Genomic DNA, 21,024 nt, shown 5'->3' on the forward strand with positions numbered 1-21,024 from the left:
ATCAATCGAATATAGGCACGCGAGAATATTAAACAACATGACAACATCACGGCGGGTTTTGAGCTCCAGATGCAGATATTAAATACATTCTTCAATAGAGGAATGGGACGTAGCTCTAAAGAGTGGTAGAGGCATTAAATTCAACACAGACAAACAAAAATGGAAAACAAAACTAGAGCTGGAATGTACCCAAAACACCTGCAAGTAAATGAATCGTACCGACACCCTGAAACATACAGAGTCTTCAAGACAGAGGTCTATAAAAAACGGGGTGAACCCAGCCTACCCAAGGATAATAAAATCCTAGAGATCAATGCAACGACCTTTGCTGACAGGCGGAAAGTCTAAAAGGCATTGGAAAATTTCAGAAATGAACAAAAGCAACGTGGACTGCTCCGCTGTGTTATCTCCTGAGAAATCGAAGAATATGAGATCAAGGCAACGGACTTGCTGTGGACCAACCAGGCGGATTTCAAGGTTTCAAGGTTCTTATGATCATATTTGAATAGGAAAGCAGCTAGCCTCCTACGCAAGCTAAAAAAATATGCAGAGAAAATGTCTACAGCCGCCGTCAAAGATCAATGCACTATTGCGCCAATGCTCAGAGCATACCAGCAAGCTCCTTTCACAGAAACTTCCATGATGAGGAGGAAGAAGAGTAGGCTCATCAGTTTATCTCTCAATGTCCAGGAATGCAACTAGATGACTCACGGCTGTTTTACATTCTGCTAGAAGTCTGTGAAGTGGATATTTCAGTTATACTTAGGTTCGTTAGAAAAGCAAATGGTTCGTTGAGGATCACCAGGAAGTTATCTGGTTGAAAGAATGTGCCGCCACCCGGCACGCACTGAGGGCACTCACAATGGACAAAATGTCTACCAGTAGAATTGTGAGAAATTCCCAAGCACGTCCCTTAACCTAAGATACCCTTCGTGAATTTGGATTATTTTTAATGAGTTCTTCCATAGCTGGTTTCGAGCTTTTCGTTTATTTTTCGTGATCTCAGATGGATTTTGCAAAATATAAGCACTTTCTCTTCCTGTACTTTCCTTCTATTTGCACCTTAAATACTTTTTCTTGCTTACGATTTGCTCGAATTATGTCCGCTGTTTGCAATGCAAATCCGTGTTAACAATTGTTTTCAATTTACTTCCCTTCCTATGTGCCACATAACCACACACACACACAATAATGACAGTATTTGCCGATTGGAGGTATATTTTCAGGCGCATGCACCCGCTGCCTCAGATTGTAAATAAACAAACAGGTTTACCTATCTCCACCCATCCCCCTATTTATTAGCACCAAATGCAAGCGACATATAAACGCACTTCCACTTTATATTTTACATACTAATCCGGCGCTTAACGCTTGTTTGACTTACGTCTTTTGTTGGTTAGCTTCACAATTACCAGGTTCCTCGTCACTTTTACTGCCGCACTTTTCACACCATTAATGTGCGATTTTTCGTACTTAGCAGCATCCATTTCGCATGCTTGGTCCCTTTAGTCACTTTTTCGTGTTGAAAGCTTTTTTTGCCTTTGAGATTTAACTTTCCCATATTCCCACTTTAAATGCGAATGTTCGTTTTTCATTTTTCTCATCCGTTTGCCATCCTTTGCAAATATTTGTGAATTTGTTTGCTATACTCATCCGCTACAACACAGCAACAGACGCAATCGAAATAGTTGGATGTTTACTCATTTATAGTCATACTAACGGAATACACCTTGTATATTATTACGCATGTTGAGTGGCTTCAGCAGAATTGTGAGGGTAATCAATCGGCTTGGCTGTTTGTTTTCAAGAAAGGACGCAGTGTTGAAGACGCCTTGATGAGTGTTCAAAGTGTGGTTGAAACTATGAATCAATATATATGTTTTTGGTATTTTTTATTGATTTTAATGAGGTGTTTGATCTCCTACACCGAGACAGTGTCATGGAACTGTTAGAGCAGCTTGGTTGTTCCGAAATATCGCTCTGGATGAGCTGAAATGGTTCGGGGTTTCCCTCTGAGATACATCTCTAGTCCATATATTTCGAACATGATGACGAAATCTCTGCTTGGGCAACTCGAGCCACTTAGTAAATTTAGTGTTTTAGCAGATAACCTCTTCTTATTGGTAGAGGGTGAGTCTTGTGCTAATCTTAAACGCATCAGTGGGTCACTATGTGAAGTAGTAGCTTAATGTGGGGCTCGTGTTGCTGTGATAATGCTGCTTGAGGGCAGATTGTCATTTCAGATACCTGAAGCTGGCATTGAAGAGAGGCTGGAATGTATCGCCTACTTAAAAAAATGGGATAATTATAGTATAGGGTAGGGATATGCTTGAGTAAGTTTGGGAATTTTTCTTTGTGGCAGAAAGTCCATACTTAAACTGTGTCCTTTGGTTTTTTGTTAACAAGTCATGATGTTTTTGATGCATTTTTGCATAAGAGGAACTTGAGTGAAATGGGTGGATGTATACGTGGGGCATTACATAAAGATTGGCTGCATGTTTTGTGTGATTTCCGGAGTACCCGGATGTAAGCACTAAAATAGTGGAAGCCTTATATCAAGCTATAATGGGTTTGATGTCAGAGAGCCCCCTCTCTTCAATAGCCGGTCGATTGAATTGCTGAATAGGTATGCTTTGGATGTGTTTAGACGAAGGAAAAGTAGGGTGATAACCCTAGGTCTGAGCGTATAAAGTATTTTGGAGGCCAACGGTGGTCTATACTCAGGCGGTAGTTGCTTTAGCTACAAAAGTCTGACCAAAAAATTTAAAGTAGGCTTCACGGGGATCAGATAGCCCTCGGAGCTTGCTCCCTTAATGCTTACTTGGGAAAGACCCTAAGATTGGAGTTGGTTAACTAGAATGTGGAGTTGCATTTCAATTCGGTTTTAGATAGACCTACAGTTGAACTTGATTTTGTGTCCACTAATTTCATTAGTTGCTACCTAAGACCATTTGCGTTCGATTCCATTTATATTAAAAAGTTTTGTGAAAACTGGAGTAATCAGCTTTTACCGCAGCGCTGACTATATGCTATTTAACAAAGTTTTTTTCATTACACTACATTTTCACACAAACCTGCAATGCTTCCGCTTTCCCTCCCCAACTACTACATCAGCTTCTAAGAGGATGTGACATTATTCACTTCATATCAACTACCTCTCCAATGGAAATTCTAGCTATATCCTGCATTTTATTTTATTGGCATTAACTTTGGTGCCTCCTCGCCAAGCACTTAATTTTAATTTGCTATGATTTTTCAATTCAACTCTTCCTCGAATTTAAAAGATTTAGCTCTACTCATTTGTTCAACATGTTGCTGGATTTTACCGTCGACGTTTTACCACTTTTGCAATTGTTTTATCACTCTTAAAGCTGTATTGTTGTTCCATGTTTCCACCTCCTAACGAAAGGTGTTCATTCGTAAGCTCGTCCTTGCTTAGCCTGCTTAGGTTTATAAATTTCAACTTATATTGTCCAATCAATCAAACGCTCAAAGTGTGAGCAATTTTTTATGTTGCATCTTTTTTGTTTTTGTGTTGACTAATCGGTGCCACGTGACCAATTTTAATTTATTCCATGAAATTTAGTAAGTGTTTGAACAATATTTAAAATGCCGATTGTGGTAAGGAAGTTATCGGAGCTTTAAATGTCTATTTGACTTATTTTCACTGAGGAATGGCTTTATTTTTGAGAAACGGCGGCTACCGAAGCTCGAATCGCACATCATGTTATCATCAGCACAAGTTGTTACGCACACATACAGATGCATATAGCTAGAAGAAACACATAAACAACAGATATACATGTATATAGCTAAATAACCAAGTATGAGATACAACTGTTCCAGAAGGCATGTTCGTGAAGAGTCTAAACCCTAGGAGAAGTAGGCGAAGAGGTACAAGTGATAATGAATCAGTTTGATTTTAACACGCTTTAGTGAAGTACGCGATAATTGTAATTGAGAAAAACTATTCCCAAAGTAGTCTAAATAAAAAACGTTTTGTTATACTGAATATTTGAGTTATTTATTCGACAGTTCAGAGATTCTAACGTTAACGGAAACGGCAAAATAATCAGGAATTTCCCAAAATTTGTTACACTATTAAAAAATTTATAAACAATTTAAAGGTAGCGTTATCCTTTTCATTTTAAAATGGCGCCACTACTAATGGTAAACGCGTATTTGAAGGCGCGGCACAATGACATTTTTCATATAGATGCGTTTAACACAAGCCTATGCATTCCAGTAACATCGCCACAATCAACCAAGATGTTGCGTTTGTAAATATGAAGAAACTTCAGACTTGGCAAATGAAGTTTATTTCGCCTTCCCATTCACATACAAAATTTCGCGAAGCACTGTTACAAACATTCTCCCCATATAACAAAAATATTTGCTAACATATTTTGTGTCGTACTCATTTGTTAAACTGTAGTTTTTAATTGCGAAAAATGTTAGAAAAGTTACCAACCAGTGGGAAAAATAATTTCACTTGCAAAGTGTGCCAACACCCTTAGCCAAAGCAAATGTCAAATTCTTCTTCTTATGGTTTGCTTGCAGCAAAATTTGCGAGTTGGCTACTTTTCCATATCAGATGGCGCCAGTGTCGCTCAATCTACCGTTCTCCATAAAAATACGTGCAATCTCCTCATAATGCAAAAGCTTGTGTTAAACTCATCTATATGAAAAACTGCTTATGTGACGGAGCTATAAACTTCGAAAATGTTTCCATTCACACTACGAACGCAACAGGTGTTTGGTGTTATTGTGTTGGGAAAACTAGCAGGCTTAATGCAAACGAACTCAAATTTTATCTCGCGAGTAAAAGAACGAAGTGTGTGTATATAGTTGTTTTGTTGGAAGTATAGCGCGACTGTCAACAAATATGAGTAAATGTGTACTTTTCTTTGCGAATAACACTGGTCGACGGCCAAAATTTACCAGAGACGCCGTTATGAAATTCATATGTAAAACCACCCCTGATTTCGAAAATTGAGTTCATTTTTGATTCTATGGTACCGTTTTTGAGATATTTGCAATTTACCGTTATTCGAAAAAAGATGGCTCCATTTAATTACGTATATCTCATGAACGGGTCAAGAAATTGCAAATAAGTTTACAGAATCGCAAAGACGATAAAATTTGCTATAAATGCATCAAACTCTGTTTTTTACTCAACCATATAGTTTTCGAGATATTAGTTCATCATTTCAGATTTTTGTTTTTTTTTATGAAAAAATATGAAAAAAATTATTCTTTGCGAGGGCAGCATTCCAAAACCGCAACTTTTTTTCAGATATTTTTTCTTTACATAAAGCTCCGTTTAATTATAAAAAAGATACGCTATCACTGAAGAAAATCGATGTAAAACTACGTAAATTATAAGCGATCAAATAAAATACCCAGGTTGCGCAACTTCAATGTATGTATACATGCATATAAAAAAGGTATAAAGTGCAAATGGGATATTATCCGGATAAACGAATAACACCATAGCAATGATAATACTTTTTCTTTAAATAAATCAAATAGTAATTTTAATACTCGAATTGTTTTATAGTAGGTAGAGTGGTTGCATCGAAAGGAAGAGTGGTTGGGTTCGAAACCTGCTGTAGGCATGTAGTTATAAACATGTATTTCCGTCACTTATGGGTAAGTATGCAGGTAGATTTTCAAAATTATTAGACACAGAAAATTTTTAAAGCCTACATCTAAAGCAGGTAGTATTTTCTTTTGCCGACTTCGTATAAAAAGGAACCTTTCTCTCTAGATAAGATTTAATTTTTTCAATTTAATTCTTGTTCCGAGTATAAATATGAGTTAATGCGCCTTTAAACTTCATAACATCTGCAAGGCTCGCCGGCGATAGTTCAGTTCATATGTCAAATTACAAAACCGTGATTTATAAAAAAAAAAATAAAATGAGTAAAAAGACGCGAGAATTTGAGTATAATAACGATCCAGATATGTTCTGTTTCATGTGTGGCCAATATACTATCATAAGGCGACGACGAGTGTTCTCAGATCATATCAAAACTTTATACTCCAAGTACTTTGACATTGAGCCTAAAAATGCTGAAAAACTATGGACACCGAACACTTTGTGTACATCGTGTCGAGTAGAATTGATTCAGTCGGAATCCGGACAACAAATAAAATTTGATACACCAATGATATGGAGAGAACCTACTTGCCATTCAATAGAGTGTTATATTTGTCAAACATAAGTTTTTGGCGTTGGAAGATCAAGAAGAGTAACCTATGCCAGCGTACAGGGACATTACCAGTACTACATTCAACGGCAGTTGCGGATCCAGTTCCATTGTCAACAGTAACATCTGAGTGCGGGGAATCAAGTTGTACTGAATTTCGTATGGGAAAGTAGAGAAACGTTCTATCACAAGCACAACTTAATGATTGGATAAGAGATTTGGAACTATCCAAGGAAAAGGCCGAGATCCACACTTCTCGTATGCAACAATTTAAATTTGTATCATCCGATGTTAAGGTGATATATTGTAGAACTCGTTACGAACCATTTTCCAAACACTATACCAAGAAAGACAGTATTTGCTACTGCAACGATATTCCTGGTATATTCAAAGAGTTTTGGTCAAACATATGATTCAAAAGAGTGGCGATTGTTCATAGACAGCAATAAAATGAGTTTAAAGGCTGTATTATTGCATATTGGTAACAAAAAAAGTCGTTGCAATGCTATGCGGTCTACAAAGTGGCTACACCAAGCACTGCTGCTTCCTCTGCAAGTGAGATAGCCAAGCTCGTAAAGACCACTACGTCAGAAAGGATTGGCCGGAAAGAGTCGAGTTTACCGTTGGTGTGGATAACATCAAATACACCCCTCTTGTCAAGAAAGAGAAAATCATACTTCCACCCTTGCACATCAAGCTCGGTCTCACTAAAAACTTTGTTAAGGCTTTGGACAAAGAAGGCGAAGCATTCGACTATTTGAAAACAATTTTTCCAGATATTTCTCAAGCCAAGATAAAGGAAGATATTTTTGTCGGACCACAAATAAAAAAGTTGATCAACAATAATCAATTCAAAGGACTACTCTCATCAGTTGAGGCAGCAGCGTGGGAATCCTTTGAAAACGTCGTTGCTTCTTTTCTCGGTAGACACAAAAGCCCTAACTACGAACAGATAGTGAACGACTTAATCAATAATTTTGCGAAAATGGGTAAATATTAAAGGCTAATTAAAATTAATTTCCCAAAATTCTATAACTTGTTTACCTAACTAATATTTTCTTTCCAGGCGTAAATATGTCGTTAAAAATTCACTTTCTGCACTCACATTTGAGTTTTTTCCGGCAAATCTTGGAGACGAAAGTGACGAACATGGTGAAAGGTTTCATCAGCAAATGAAATTAATTGAAAATCGATATCAAGGATTCTGGGACGTCGCAATGATGGGTGACTACTGCTGGTTTCTCATAAGAGAAACCGATCCTAAACTGAATAAGCGTCAAAGTCGAACACATAATTATTTCGACTACATAGTAAAATAAAATTAAGATAAAGATTGTTAGAATATAGTACAAACCTAAATAAATTAAAAAAAAAAAAGTTAAAAATATGGTTAATTTCATTCATAAATTGAAATTTTAACTAAATAGAAACAGAGCATAGCTAGATATTTCACTCTTCTTTATACCATACATACGTTTTGAGGTATACATTGAAATTGCGCAACCTGGGTATTTTTATTTGATCGCTTATAACTTACGTAGTTTTGCATAGATTTTCTTCGATGATTGCTTATCTTTTTTTTAATTAAACTGAGCTTTACGTATATAAAAAATATTTGGAAAAACAGTTGTGGTTTTGGAATGCTGCCCTCGCAAAAAGTAATTTTTTTCATATTTTTTCATAAAAAAAAACAAAGATATGAAATTATAAGCTAATATCTCGAAAATTATCTGGTTAAGCAAAAAATAATGTATGATGCATTTATAGCAAATTTTATCGTTTTTCCGCTTCTGTAAACTTATTTGCAATTGCTTGACCCCTTCGTGAGATATATGTAATTAAATGGAGCCATCTTTTTGGTTTTTTGAATAACGGTAAATTGCAAATATCTCAAAAACGGTACCATAGAATCAAAAATGAACTCCATTTTAGAAATCAGGGGGTGGCTTTACATACGAATTTAATAACAGAGTTTCTGGTAAAGAGAAAAAGTTGAAATTCGTGGTCCAGTGTAATCAAAGTGTTTACAAAAACAAATACCCAAGTTAGAGTATTTATTCGTTTTGTTGCTTGCAAAAATTTTGTGTTATATTTTGTTAGGTAAAAAAATAAAATGAATAATTATTAAATAAATTATAAAATTAAAAATTGCTTCAAATAAATGTTTTAATACATTTAAATCAATATGGGCAATTCCCGATTAACTCATGCAAATAGACAACATTTGGTTAACTCGTTGTAGTTCTATAAATAGAACAAAAACAGCAACAATACCAAGTTTCTCTGAAACCGCCTTACCAACAAGCATAACTTCAACACATAATTACACACGAATTATTTAGTGTGTAGAAGAATAATATATATGCAAAAGAAGGCAATTGGGAAAAACTTTACTACAACTAAGGCATGACGTGGCTGAATGCGTTTGTAACACTTCAACCATCGTAGGAGTGCGGGTTCAAATCACACCCCCGGAGAAAAGGCTTTGATGAGATTTACAAGGTATAATCGAAACAGCTATCGCCTTGTCCGTCCTGCTCTCACGTTGTTTAAAGTTTTCCCAAATTATTAAATAAATTATAAAATTAAAAATTGCCTCAAATAAATGTTTTCATACATTTAAAGCAATACGGGCAATCCCCGATTAACTCATACAAATAAAATGAATAACAAGTAAGGAAGGATAAGTTCGGGTGTAACCGACATTACATACTCAGTTGAGAGCTATGGTGACAACATGAGGGAAAATAACCAAGTAGGAAAATGAACCGAGGGTAATCCAGGAATGTGTTTGTATGACATGTGTATCAAATGAAAGGTATTAAAGAGCATTTTATGAGGGAGTGGGCCATAGTTCTATAGGTGGACGCCATTTAGGGATATCGCCATAAAGGTGGATCAGGGTTGACTCTAGAATTTGTTTGTACGATATGGGTATCAAACGAAAGGTGTTAATGAGTATTTTAAAAGGGAGTGATCCTTAGTTCCATAGGTGGACGCCGTTTCGAGATATCGCCGTAAAGGTGGACCAGGGGTGACCCGAGAATTTGTTTGTACGATATGGGTATCAAATGAAAGGGGTTAATGAACATTTTAAAAGGGCGTGGATCTTAGTTCTATAGGTGAACGCCTTTTCGAGATATCGCCATAAAGGTGGACCAGGGGTGACTCTAGAAGGTGTTTGTACGATATGGGTATCAAATTAAAGGTATTAATGAGGGTTTTAAAAGGGAGTGGTGGTAGTTGTATAGGTGGACGCCTTTTCGAGATATCGCCATAAAGGTGGACCAGGGGTGACTCTAGAAGGTGTTTGTACGATATGGGTATGAAATGAAAGGTGCTAATGAGTCTTTTTAAAAGGGAATGGGCCTTAGTTTTATAGGTGGCCGACTTTTCGAGATATCGCCATAAAGGTGGACCAGGGGTAACTCTAGAATATGTTTGTACGATATGGGTATCAAATGAAAGGTATTAATGAGGGTTTTAAAAGGGAGTGGTGGTAGTTGTATAGGTTGACGCCTTTTCGAGATATCGGCCTAAAGGTGGACCAGGAGTGACTCTAGAATGCGGTTGTACAATATGGGTATCAAATGAAAGGTGTTAATGAGTATTTTAAAAGGGAGTGGGTCTTAGTTCTATAGGTGGACGCCTTTTCGAGATATCGCCATAAAGGTAGACCAGGGGTGACTCTAGAAGGTGTTTGTACGATATGGGTATCAAATTAAAGGTATTAATGAGGGTTTTAAAAGGGAGTGGTGTTAGTTGTATAGGTGGTCGCCTTTTCGAGATATCGGCATAAAGGTGGACCAGGGGTGACTCTAGAATGTGTTTGTACGATATCGGTATGAAATTAAAGGTATTAATGAGGGTTTTTAAAGGGAGTGGTGGTAGTTGTATAGGTGGTCGCCTTTTCGAAATATCGCCAAAAAAGTGGACCAGGGGTGACTCGAGACTTTGTTTGTACGATATGGGTATCAAATGAAAGGTGCTAATGAGTCTTTTTAAAAGGGAATGGGCCTTAGTTCTATAGGTGGCCGACTTTTCGAGATATCGCCATAAAGGTGGACCAGGGGTGACTCTAGAAGGTGTTTGTACGATATGGGTATGAAATGAAAGGTGCTAATGAGTCTTTTTAAAAGGGAATGGGCCTTAGTTTTATAGGTGGCCGACTTTTCGAGATATCGCCATAAAGGTGGACCAGGGGCTACTCTAGAATGCGTTTGTACAATATGGGTATCAAATGAAAGGGGTTAATGAACATTTTAAAAGGGCGTGGGTCTTAGTTCTATAGGTGGACGCCTTTTCGAGATATCGGCATAAAGGTGGAGCAGGGGTGACTCTAGAATGCGTTTGTACAATATGGGTATCAAATGAAAGGTGTTAATGAGTATTTTAAAAGGGAGTGGGCCTTAGTTCTATGTGTGGACGCCTTTTCGAGATATCGCCATAAAGGTGGACCAGGGGTGACTCTAGAAGGTGTTTGTACGATATGGGTATCAAATGAAAGGTGCTAATGAGTCTTTTTAAAAGGGAATGGGCCTTAGTTCTATAGGTGGCCGACTTTTCGAGATATCTCCATAAAGGTGGGCCAGGGGTGACTCTAGAATATGTTTGTACGATATGGGTATCAAATGAAAGGTATTAATGAGGGTTTTAAAAGGGAGTGGTGGTAGTTGTATAGGTGGTCGCCTTTTCGTGATATCGGCATAAAGGTGGACCAGGGGTGACTCTAGAATGCGTTTGTACAATATGGGTATCAAATGAAAGGTGTTAATGAGTATTTTAAAAGGGAGTGGGTCCTAGTTCTATAGGTGGACGCCTTTTCGAGATATCGCTATAAAGGTGGACCAGGGGTGACTCTAGAAGGTGTTTGTACGATATGGGTATCAAATTAAAGGTATTAATGAGGCTTTTAGAAGGGAGTGGTGGTAGTTGTATTTGTGAAGGCGTTTTCCAGATATCGACCAAAATGTGGACCAGGGTGACCCAGAACATCATCTGTTGTATACCGCTAATTTATTTATATATATAATACCACGAGCAGTATTCCTGCCAAGATTGCAGGACCTGGTATAGAATTATGGCATTTTTTTCGTTTTTTGTAATTTTCCATATCGAAAAAGTGGGCGTGGTCATAGTCGGATTTCGGCCATTTTTTATACCAATACAAAGTGAGTTCAGATAAGTACGCGAACTGAGTTTAGTACAGATATATCGATTTTTGCTCAAGTTACCGTGTTAAAAGCCGAGCGGAAGGACAGACGGTCGACTGTGTATAAAAACTGGGCGTGGCTTCAGCCGATTTCACCCTTTTTCGCAGAAATAAGTTACTGTACCAGAATCTAAGACCCTACCAAATTTCACAAGGATTGGTAAATTTTTGTTCGACTTATGGCATTAAAAGTATCCTAGACAAATTAAATGAAAAAGGGCGAAGCCACGCCCATTTTGAAATTTTCTTTCATTTTTGCATTTTGTTGCACCATATCATTAACACAGTTGAATGTTGACATAATTTACTTATATACTGTAAAGACATTAATTTTTTTGTTAAAATTTTACTTAAAAAATTTTTTTTTCTAAAAGTGGGCGTGGTCGTTCTCCGATTTTGCTAATTTTTATTAAGCATATATATAATAATAAGAGTAACGTTCCTGCTAAATTTCATCATGATATCTTCAACGACTGCCAAATTACAGCTTGCAAAACTTTTAAATTACCTTCTTTTAAAAAATTTTACTAATTTTGTATTCAGCGTCATTAGTTCAACTCACGTACCAAGTTTCATCGCTTTATCCGTCGTTGGTAATGAATTATCGCACTTTTTCGGTTTTTCAAAATTTTCGATATCGAAAAAGTGGGCGTGGTTATATTCCGATATGGTTCATTTTAAATAGCGATCTGAGATGAGTGCTCAGGAACCTACATACCAAATTTCATCATCATACCTCAAAATTTACTCAAGTTATCGTGTTAACGGACAGACGGACGGACGGACGGACATGGCTCAATCAAATTTTTTTTCGATCCTGATGATTTTGATATATGGAAGTCTATATCTATCTCGATTCCTTTATACCTGTACAACCAACCGTTATCCAATCAAAGTTAAAATACTCTGTGAGCTCTGCTCAACTGAGTATAAAAATAAAATAACTTACTTATTCAACTGGCGCTCCACCGCTTAAACGGTTATGGCCGTCCATTAAAGGCGCGCAAGTTGCTGCCGTTTAAGTTTTACAGGCAAACCAAATTCAGAAATAGCAACATATAGGCAACTCCTTTTCGTGCTGTTGAAAGTGGCCTTAAAAACGGCTCACCGTGAACTGCAATCTTTCGCAGAATACGCCTGTCAGTACCTTATATGTGATACTAAGAAAACTTAATCCGCGTTAGTTGGTGCAGTTTGCAGGACCACCCTTACTGTAGAACACTTAGATTTCAATCGTCGGACATGCACTTCTTCGACGATATTTTGCATACAAGTTGATACATGTGTCTTCTCAACTCCTCGTCGCCATATTTCTACATCAGCGCCAGCAGCTTTTCCAATCTGGTTATTACTATACGTACTTTGTCAAAGTTGGGTTTGGGTATAATAATTCCATCATTATCGATTGCGGTACTCGGCTTAATCAACTTCCCTTAGCATTTCAGCGCTGTCTCCATTTGAGAGTAAATAGAAATCTTCCCTTTATAATCAAATCTCGGCATCGCTTACCAGGTGGCCGATTTCGTTTTTACAGCAGTTTATCCGGGTTTAAAACCTTTTGTCTTTTTTTTCGGTAAACTTTGGGGGCGTTATTCACAACAGCTAGCAGCTCACGAACTCCCGCCTTTCAGCCTCTGGGTTTTCCTTGCCTAAAGATGACTTCCTTCCTTTTCAACTCTTGGTAGCGTTCACACACATTCACAGCGTCTTTTCTTTCGGTTGCAACGCCGCATTCTTCATCAAATCAGTTGTTTTTCCGTAGTCGCTGATAACAAAAGTTTTCCCCGGCGGCTATATGGAGTACTTAGAAGCTATGCTCCCACTGCTTCTGCATTCCGTCGTGTTGACTTGTGCTACCAGAGATCAGGTGTGAAAGTCGTGAAATCATTGCCGATATGTTGCGATCGCAACCTTTCAACATTTAGCTTTCCTTGGGTTTTTTAACGAGATAGTGATGTTGGTCCCCGAATCGTGCGTACATTGAAAACTTAGACATGCCGTCCATCTATCAAAACGTGGTCTTAACTCAATTTTGATTAGGGGCAGCCATGAAGCTTGATGTGTATTTTTATAGCAAAATTTGCATTAGGGCAAGTGTACGCTTTACGGAAAATAACCAAAGAATTTTTTAAAGCTATTCTTAGAGGATAAAGTAAACTCAACAGTCATTTGCAGAAATTTGGCATACAATCGAATGACACCTGCCGATTCTGTGATTGGTCAGCGGAGGCGGTGGAACAGTTGATTATGAAATGCGACTCAATCTCAAGACGAAGGGCCAAGTTTCTGGGCTTACCATGGCCAGAGCATTCCCAAGTTCAATCCCTCTAGCCATGGGAACTACTAAGCTTCATAAGGGAAGTCGGCTTGAACGAGGCGCTGTTGAGGGAATTAGGACACAGCAGACCAATTGTCGCAGTGCAATTCTGAACAATTATCTAAACCTTGTGCTGGCTATGACCATGTTTCGAGCACTAGCGAGGTCGATCAGCCTCATTTTATTAGTAAAGATTTCGGTGTGGAGCCTGAACTATGCGACCGTGGGGCCAAACGACCTTCTTTTCCCACCCTTTCGTTAAAATCGCCAAGCACGACTTTTATATCACAGTGGGGGTAAGGCTCGTATATGCGTTCTAGGCGCTGAAATAACTATAATAAGCAGTAAATTTTAATTTGAAGAAGTCACTTGATATTATGAGTGTTATTTTGTGGAAAAGAAACAACAATAATAAAATTTTGAAATATTTTCTGCAAAAATCTCAAATAATTGCTTAGTAATCACTTAAATTTCGATAAAAACCAACAATTAAATCTGTTGCCAACGAATCGCATCATGCCGCAACCGTAAATATAAAAGTAATAATAAAGTAATCACTTGTAGAAACAGAAGTAGCAGCAAAAAAAAAAACGATACAATAAACTGAAAATAAAAATGATTAATTAACTACTTGCTGTTTTTTCGTAAAATTTTTTTTTACTCTGAAGTAGATCGTAATTGGCAGAAAAAAATTGTGGAAAAAGTATGATTTATTGTGATTTTATACGCTCTTATTTACCGCTTGACTGAGTGAGCGCTTAAATGAGTTCTTACATGAATTTGCAAATTTCTTCGTTAGTTTACGTAAGTACCTCTAAAATACTTGTTGTAAAGTAGTAAATTAACTTATTGCGGAGATGTGTAGGTAAGAGGAAAAATTATAAATTTTTTATATGAGCGTTTTAAGGTTAACCCTCCGATAGATTGTGGCGTTTGGCCAGACGAGAAGGCTTTATTTTCGTGAATAACTTTACTCCTAACCACCCGATCATGAAAAGCTTTAGTGACTTTTTAAGTTTATTTTTTCATTTTTCTTTTTTTGTACCAAAGTTGATTATGTCACATTTTAGCGTTGTCGTCTGGCTAGACGAATATATTTTTAAGCCTATAAGACCTCATAGTACGTATTTATTTCAAAATTTATCAATAAAAATACAAATTTATTTCTGGGTAATCACAGTGTGCGACGAGATTTATTCAAAGTTTAAATATTTGTGTATAAAGTTCAAAGCGTCAAATTTCGTCTGGCCAGACAACAACGCTAAGATGTGTTGAATTTATTCACCGCTAATCGGAGGGTTAATGCTTTAAAACAAGTAAGAAAGTCTAAAGGGTTTGGCAAAGTTGACATAGTCATAACGCCATAATCAGAACCATATTTATACTTATCCATATCAATTGGCATCAGTTATTGGTGCCTTAATCTAAAAATCGTGAAATTTTCCAAAAAAAATGAAGAAAACGCAAAAAATTACTAACATATAACACAAAGAATTAGTCTATTATTCAAAACGTATCCAAAACAATAAATAAAATCTACAAAAAGTTAATAAATTATCCAACTAAAATATTTCTAGGTTATGGATATGGCGAAAAACCAAAAACTAATTAGTTGGCTATGGTATGGTTTTGGCTAGGGCGTTATTGTATGGCAGCATTGACCATTTACATTGATTTCCATAAGGTTGGTTGGATCAGCTCTTTTATATGGATATGGCTTCGTCAAGTTTAATAGGCCCTTAAAATCGAGTAAATTCGAACATTACATAACCAGCTGTGCACTTGAAACGCTGTTGTTCTTTGCCTTGTGTGGTTAATAGTGTTATAAGCAGGGTTAGTATTTTAAGGTATTTCCCTACTTAGTCTGCTTGTTCCTATCTCTACATGAAATCAAGAATTATGCGTTTGACATCTTTGTTATTAAACATACAAATTTTTATTTTTCCTTTTTTGTGTCTTTTTTGATTTGATCACATTTTTCCGTCTTTTCTAGGTGTTTTACCTATTTCTTGCCTTTTTATATTTAAATACTGACAAAGTACCTTGGATTGGTATGCTTGGAAATATATGAGGTAAAAATTATAATACCACGTACTATTACTATTAGCAAAATTTTGATCATATTAAAAATATATAACCATAGTACTTTGTTACCGTTTGGCACAGCTTTTATGTTTTACAACACTGCCAAAACTCAAAACATAAAAGGTCGCCCTCGCACTTTTTCTTATATTGTTAACAGTGCCAGTCAAACTGTTTATGTTAAGCATACAAATGAACATCACTGGAATAAATAAACAGTTTGACTGGCAAGCGGTATAGACCTGGGCCCGAATCGCCACATACGTGATCGTATAACTCGTCACGTAAAAACTTGTTTTTTGGATTATGACATACGTGATCGTACGATCCGTCAGGTAAAATGTCACTTTTTGGGATTACTACATACGTGAACGTACTTTGTGGATCGTAAATCGGTATCGCGACAACCGTGAACGAGAGACAATTGCACTCGATCGTTCGTATTGTTATTCGATTACAAACCGGCAACCGAAAGCGAGTACAAATATATAAATATACAAAAATTTAATACAAATATAAGAGAAAATGTAAGTTATTTCTCAAAATATGTGTTTATATTATTGTTGGACTATATTTTATTATTTAAGGACGAATTTTAACAAGCTAAACCCAAACCAAAAGGAGTGCATGGCGCAATTTATGGCGGAACACCCCAACTTGGCGAAAAACAAATTTCCCAATTCCGCACAAGGTAGAGCAACGTCCAACAGACTGTGGGAGGAGCTTTCCAAGCGTTTAAATGCTGACGGGCCACCAGTAAAAGACGCCAAAATGTGGAGGAAGGTATATATATATATATATAAAGTGCAACCAAGATACTTACAAATGTTTGCTCGTAGGTTTTCGCAGATCAAAAATATCAGGCGAAGAAGAAGCTTTCCCACAACAAATTGTCCAAAAGACAAACTGGAGGAGGTCCTTATAATGAAATTCCCATCAGTGCAACTGAGGAATTGATTATAGAGGCAGCCGGACTTGAGGTCGCAGTGGACGGGAATAGTACCGTTCGCACTTTTGGCAATTCACCCGCTCATAGAAGCAGCACCGAAAATAGTGATAGTGAGAGCAACAGTGATAGTGGAACAAGCAGCGCATCAGCCAGCGCTTTACCTGGTCCATCTAGGTCGGTTACTACCCTTACACCGCGTGTAACCTCTCGGTGCAATACTCCACGACGAGTAAGTAAGAGTGCCGAAAAATTGTCCCTGCTCCAACAAAATTTGAGTAGAGTGTCTGATTTTCAGCGCGATTTGGGGGAGAAGATTGACCGATTGGTGCAGGTGCAGGAGAGGTTGTTGCAAGTGCATGAAAGGATGCTGACCATTAAGGAGGAGAAGCATAAACTGCATCAAGAATCACATGCACTTGATTTACAAATCAAAAATTTAGAATTAGAGTCTCTAGCAATAAGTGTAAATAGAAAAAGAAGAAATTAAAATTTTATGTTAGCTTTAACAAGTTTGTATCTGAATTTTTTTAATTTTTTGATTTTAAGCAATTAAACGAATAGTCATTTCATTTATTTTATTTCTAATTTTAACATACATACTTAGCACTTAGTAAAAACAAAGTTTGTACCTGAATTTTTTTAATTTTTGTGATTTTAGCAATTAAGCGAATAGTGATTTCATTTATCTCTAATTTTAACATACATACTTAGCACTTAGTAGAAACAATTAAATTAATTCATTTGCTTTTACAAATCGTTTTTTCTTAATTTTTACGTGGAATTAATTAGAGAGTGTTTTATTTGGTCTCTTATTGTTTGACCAATTGGGGTAAGATGGTTGGCTTCGCCTGGGTCAACATCGCTGATTTGGTCTGATTCATATCTTCGTACGTTGTAATCAATTTTGAACTGTATGCAGATATTATGTAAAGCTGCACACACATTGGCAAATCGTGCCACTTTTGTAGGATGGTATCTACCCCTATTGCCATACCCTAATATTCTCCAACGTCCTTTAAAAATACCAATGGTACGTTCGATGATACATCTTGCTTTTGAGTGTACATCATTAAATGCGGATTCACTGGAGCCATCGGCGGGGTTTCGGTAAGGCGTTATGCACCACGGCTCTAGTGGATAGCCAGAATCACCTGTTGAAATGAAAATTGTCATTACAATAGTAATATTAACCAAAAAGCAAACACTGTCGTACCTAAAAGCCACGCATTGCTCCGCCTATTAATTTCAAACCTCTCTTGCAATACTCGTCGTTGATCTGAATGCCTCCAAACGAAGGAATCATGAGCCGCACCACCGTACTGACAGTTGATTGCCAAAATTTTATAGGTGTGATCGCACATCTGCCAAAATATTTATATAGTTAGTACAAAGAATAAAGAAAATGAGCAACAACTCACTATCATTGCGTTGATACTATGGTATCCTTTCCTATTAAAGTACATATGCTCATCCACAGATGGTCTTTGCAAGCCGATGTGTGTGCCATCAATGCAACCGATGACTGTAAAAGTAGATATTCAATTAAAAAACTTATTTAATAAATGTAATTGAACGTTTGCCTACCTCCAGGTATTTTGTATTTATCCATAAACCATTGCTTGCATTCCGAAGTTTCGTTTAAATGAAATTGTATATTTTGTGGACACAACTTGTTCTCCATTTCGAGAATAACGTGGGATGTTATCTTTGACACAGTGCTCTGGCACATTCCAACCAAATAATCACTGCCGACACAATGCTGATACCCGCCACTTCCTAGAAGAGAAAGTGTGGCAGCTAGTTGTAGAACTGGAGGCACCGCTTTTGCATCCGACTGCTTCAAATTTAAGGCATGAAGTACAAACTGGAAAGCCTCTTTAGATAATCTAAATCGTTTCAAGAATCTGCAGAACACACATTTTTGTATACTTGTAAAACTTTATTTGCCACATACTTACGCAGTTTGTGGTAAAGCTAAAGGATCACTTTTATCTCTAAGTAGCCTCCGTGCTACTGTTTCATCTTCCTCACTATCGCTTGAACTTATATAGAAAAGTAAGTGCACATCCATTTTGAAATTTCGTTTGTTTATTAAAATTTTTAAATATTTTGACATTTCCACATCTATTGTGACATAAAAATAAAATCCACAGTGATGTGGACCTTAAAATCTATTGTGAACTAAGAATGAATTACGATACGATAGCTTTCGTATGTGGTAATGCCAATCGACCCATACGTCTGACGTATCACGTAATTGTCTTTCGTATAGTTTTCGATCCGTGATCGTATGTGGCGATTCGGGCCCCGTTATACATTTTTTACTTCACTTGTTTTCACACATCAAGGAGAAAGGACGTATCCCGCCGCAGTTTCCAGCTTCAACCAAAAGGTAATCTAAAATTGTAAATATATTAATTTTGTGCACAATCTTTATTTTAAATAAAGATGTTATATTAATTAAATTCTAATACCAAAGTTTTCTTCTTTTTTGCACTATATCTTGACCGGCACCATCCCTGAGCTGTGGCCCGGCCAAGACACTACTCATCAGCTGATTGCTATTTCTTCTTCAGCTTGCGATATGATGAGTTTCTGTTTTTTTGTAGATAAAACTTGACATTTTCAAAATCGTGCATTAATTTTTTTTGTGAGTTAAATATTTGCGATACTTTAAAATGCCTAAAGCAGATTCTTATAATTCCGTGAAAATCTGGGGCTATATAAAATAATTTGGCGAAGACATACTTTCGATTGACGGAAAGAATCGCATTTGTTCATGCTGTTGAATAAAAGTAAATCACGACCAAAAACATCATATTCAACAACATCGTCAAAAGGAAAAACACAAAAAAGCGGCGACATTTAAACTGCTCCGAGGGCGCAACCTTTAACTTCATTTTTAATTAATGCCACATCAAACGAGTTTTCAGAGATCTCACCAAAATGATGGTAGCTTGCGATTTACCTTTAATAAAAGCCAATCAAAAATAGTTTAGATCATTTATGGAAAAATATGTCCAGAAAAAAGTTCTCCTAATCAATCGACTATGCGGAGGCACTATTTAAAAGAAATTTTTCAAAATTTTTTGGAAGAAATACGATCGCATATTGGAAACAGCAGCATTTTTGTGTCATTTGATGAGACTACGGACGTAGCAGGCAGATTCGTTTGCAATGTCATTGTCGGTCCTTTACGGCAAGGTGGCTGAGGCTTTCTTCTAAAATCGGAAGTAATACAAAAAGTAAATGCTTCGGAAATTACTAAATGTTTTGATGATGCCTTAAAAATGATATGGCCAGAAGAAGTAAAACGGGATAAAGTGCTGATATTTGTTACAGACGCCGTACCATATATGAAAAAAGCGCAGTTGGCATTCAATTATTTTATCCACGAATTACTCATGTTACATGTGTTGCGCACGGAGTTCATAGGATATGTGAAAAACTGTGAAGCCAGTATGCAGAAGTTGATTCCTTAGTTGCAGATATGAAAAAAATATTTTCAAGAAGTTCAACAAGAATACGATTCTTTAAAGAAAAATAACCATATCTACCTCTAACACCTCAATCAGTAAGTTGTATTTTTTAAAGCCATGTATGTATAAATGTTTAAAAAATTTTGCATTTTTAAAGGCCTTGAAACGCTGAGGAACTTGGTTGGAGGCAGTATCATATTATGCACAAAATTTTAACGCAATCAAAGATATTGTTGACGGTCTCAATGACGATGTGGCTTGCATTATTTTTTCATAGAAATTGTTTGCAAACAAGGGAATTCGAGAGGATTTGGCTTACAAATATATACAAATGAGATGGAGTTTTTGATTTAGGCAACATTAGTCGCTGTGGATGTTGAGAGGAGTTTTAGTTCATTCAAATCAATGCTTCGCGATAATCGCATGAGGTTATTAACCGAAAATTTTAAAATGCAATTAGTGGCACTGTGCTGCTATGATAGCAAGGGCGAAAAATCATAGTTAACCTCTGTATATATTTTTAAATATATTTAACTGTACGTAAAGGTGTGTATTTAAATTTTTTTTAAATTAATGCCTTTTTTTTTGAAAACTCATTTTGCCTATTTTAAAATTTTTACTGCCTTTAAATTCTAACACTGGTTATAAGGCTGCACAATAACACGTATATATATGATTCTATCCTGAACTCATTTTTATTCAAAAGAAGCAAAAAAGATACAGAGGCTAACACTAATGAACTTGAGCGGGTAAAAATGCAGTTAAGCAGTTGC

At 36.7% G+C, this 21,024-nt stretch overlaps 2 protein-coding genes across 2 annotated transcripts; one reads left to right on the forward strand and one right to left on the reverse strand.

Moving 5' to 3' along the window:
• The first annotated feature begins 16,177 nt into the window (after positions 1-16,177).
• Positions 16,178-17,476, forward strand: LOC137246293 (uncharacterized). Its single transcript, XM_067777402.1, has 3 exons — positions 16,178-16,350; positions 16,411-16,606; positions 16,663-17,476. Coding segments are annotated over exons 1-3 (795 nt in total). The 5' UTR covers positions 16,178-16,348; the 3' UTR covers positions 17,260-17,476.
• Positions 17,477-17,543: 67 nt separating this feature from the next.
• Positions 17,544-19,069, reverse strand: LOC137245869 (putative nuclease HARBI1). Its single transcript, XM_067777074.1, has 5 exons — positions 18,731-19,069; positions 18,357-18,676; positions 18,191-18,294; positions 17,986-18,133; positions 17,544-17,923 (listed from the first exon to the last, which is right to left on the reverse strand). Exons 1-5 carry the CDS (start codon positions 18,886-18,888, stop codon positions 17,544-17,546), a joined length of 1,110 nt encoding a protein of 369 aa, XP_067633175.1. The 5' UTR covers positions 18,889-19,069.
• Between the last annotated feature and the right edge of the window lie 1,955 nt (positions 19,070-21,024).

The sequence above is a fragment of the Eurosta solidaginis genome, chromosome 3, assembly GCF_040869045.1.
Source record: "Eurosta solidaginis isolate ZX-2024a chromosome 3, ASM4086904v1, whole genome shotgun sequence".
In the NCBI taxonomy this organism is placed as follows: domain Eukaryota; kingdom Metazoa; phylum Arthropoda; class Insecta; order Diptera; family Tephritidae; genus Eurosta; species Eurosta solidaginis.

Coding starts and splice junctions, on each gene's coding strand:
- LOC137246293 (XM_067777402.1), top strand. Junction 16,607..16,662: donor ACGCCAAAATGTGGAGGAAG/GTATATATATAT, acceptor GTTTGCTCGTAG/GTTTTCGCAGATCAAAAATA.
- LOC137245869 (XM_067777074.1), bottom strand. CDS start 18,888: ATGTCAAAATATTTAAAAATTTTAATAAACAAACGAAATTTCAAAATG. Junction 18,295..18,356: donor TAAATACAAAATACCTGGAG/GTAGGCAAACGT, acceptor CTACTTTTACAG/TCATCGGTTGCATTGATGGC. Junction 18,134..18,190: donor ATAGTATCAACGCAATGATA/GTGAGTTGTTGC, acceptor ATATTTTGGCAG/ATGTGCGATCACACCTATAA.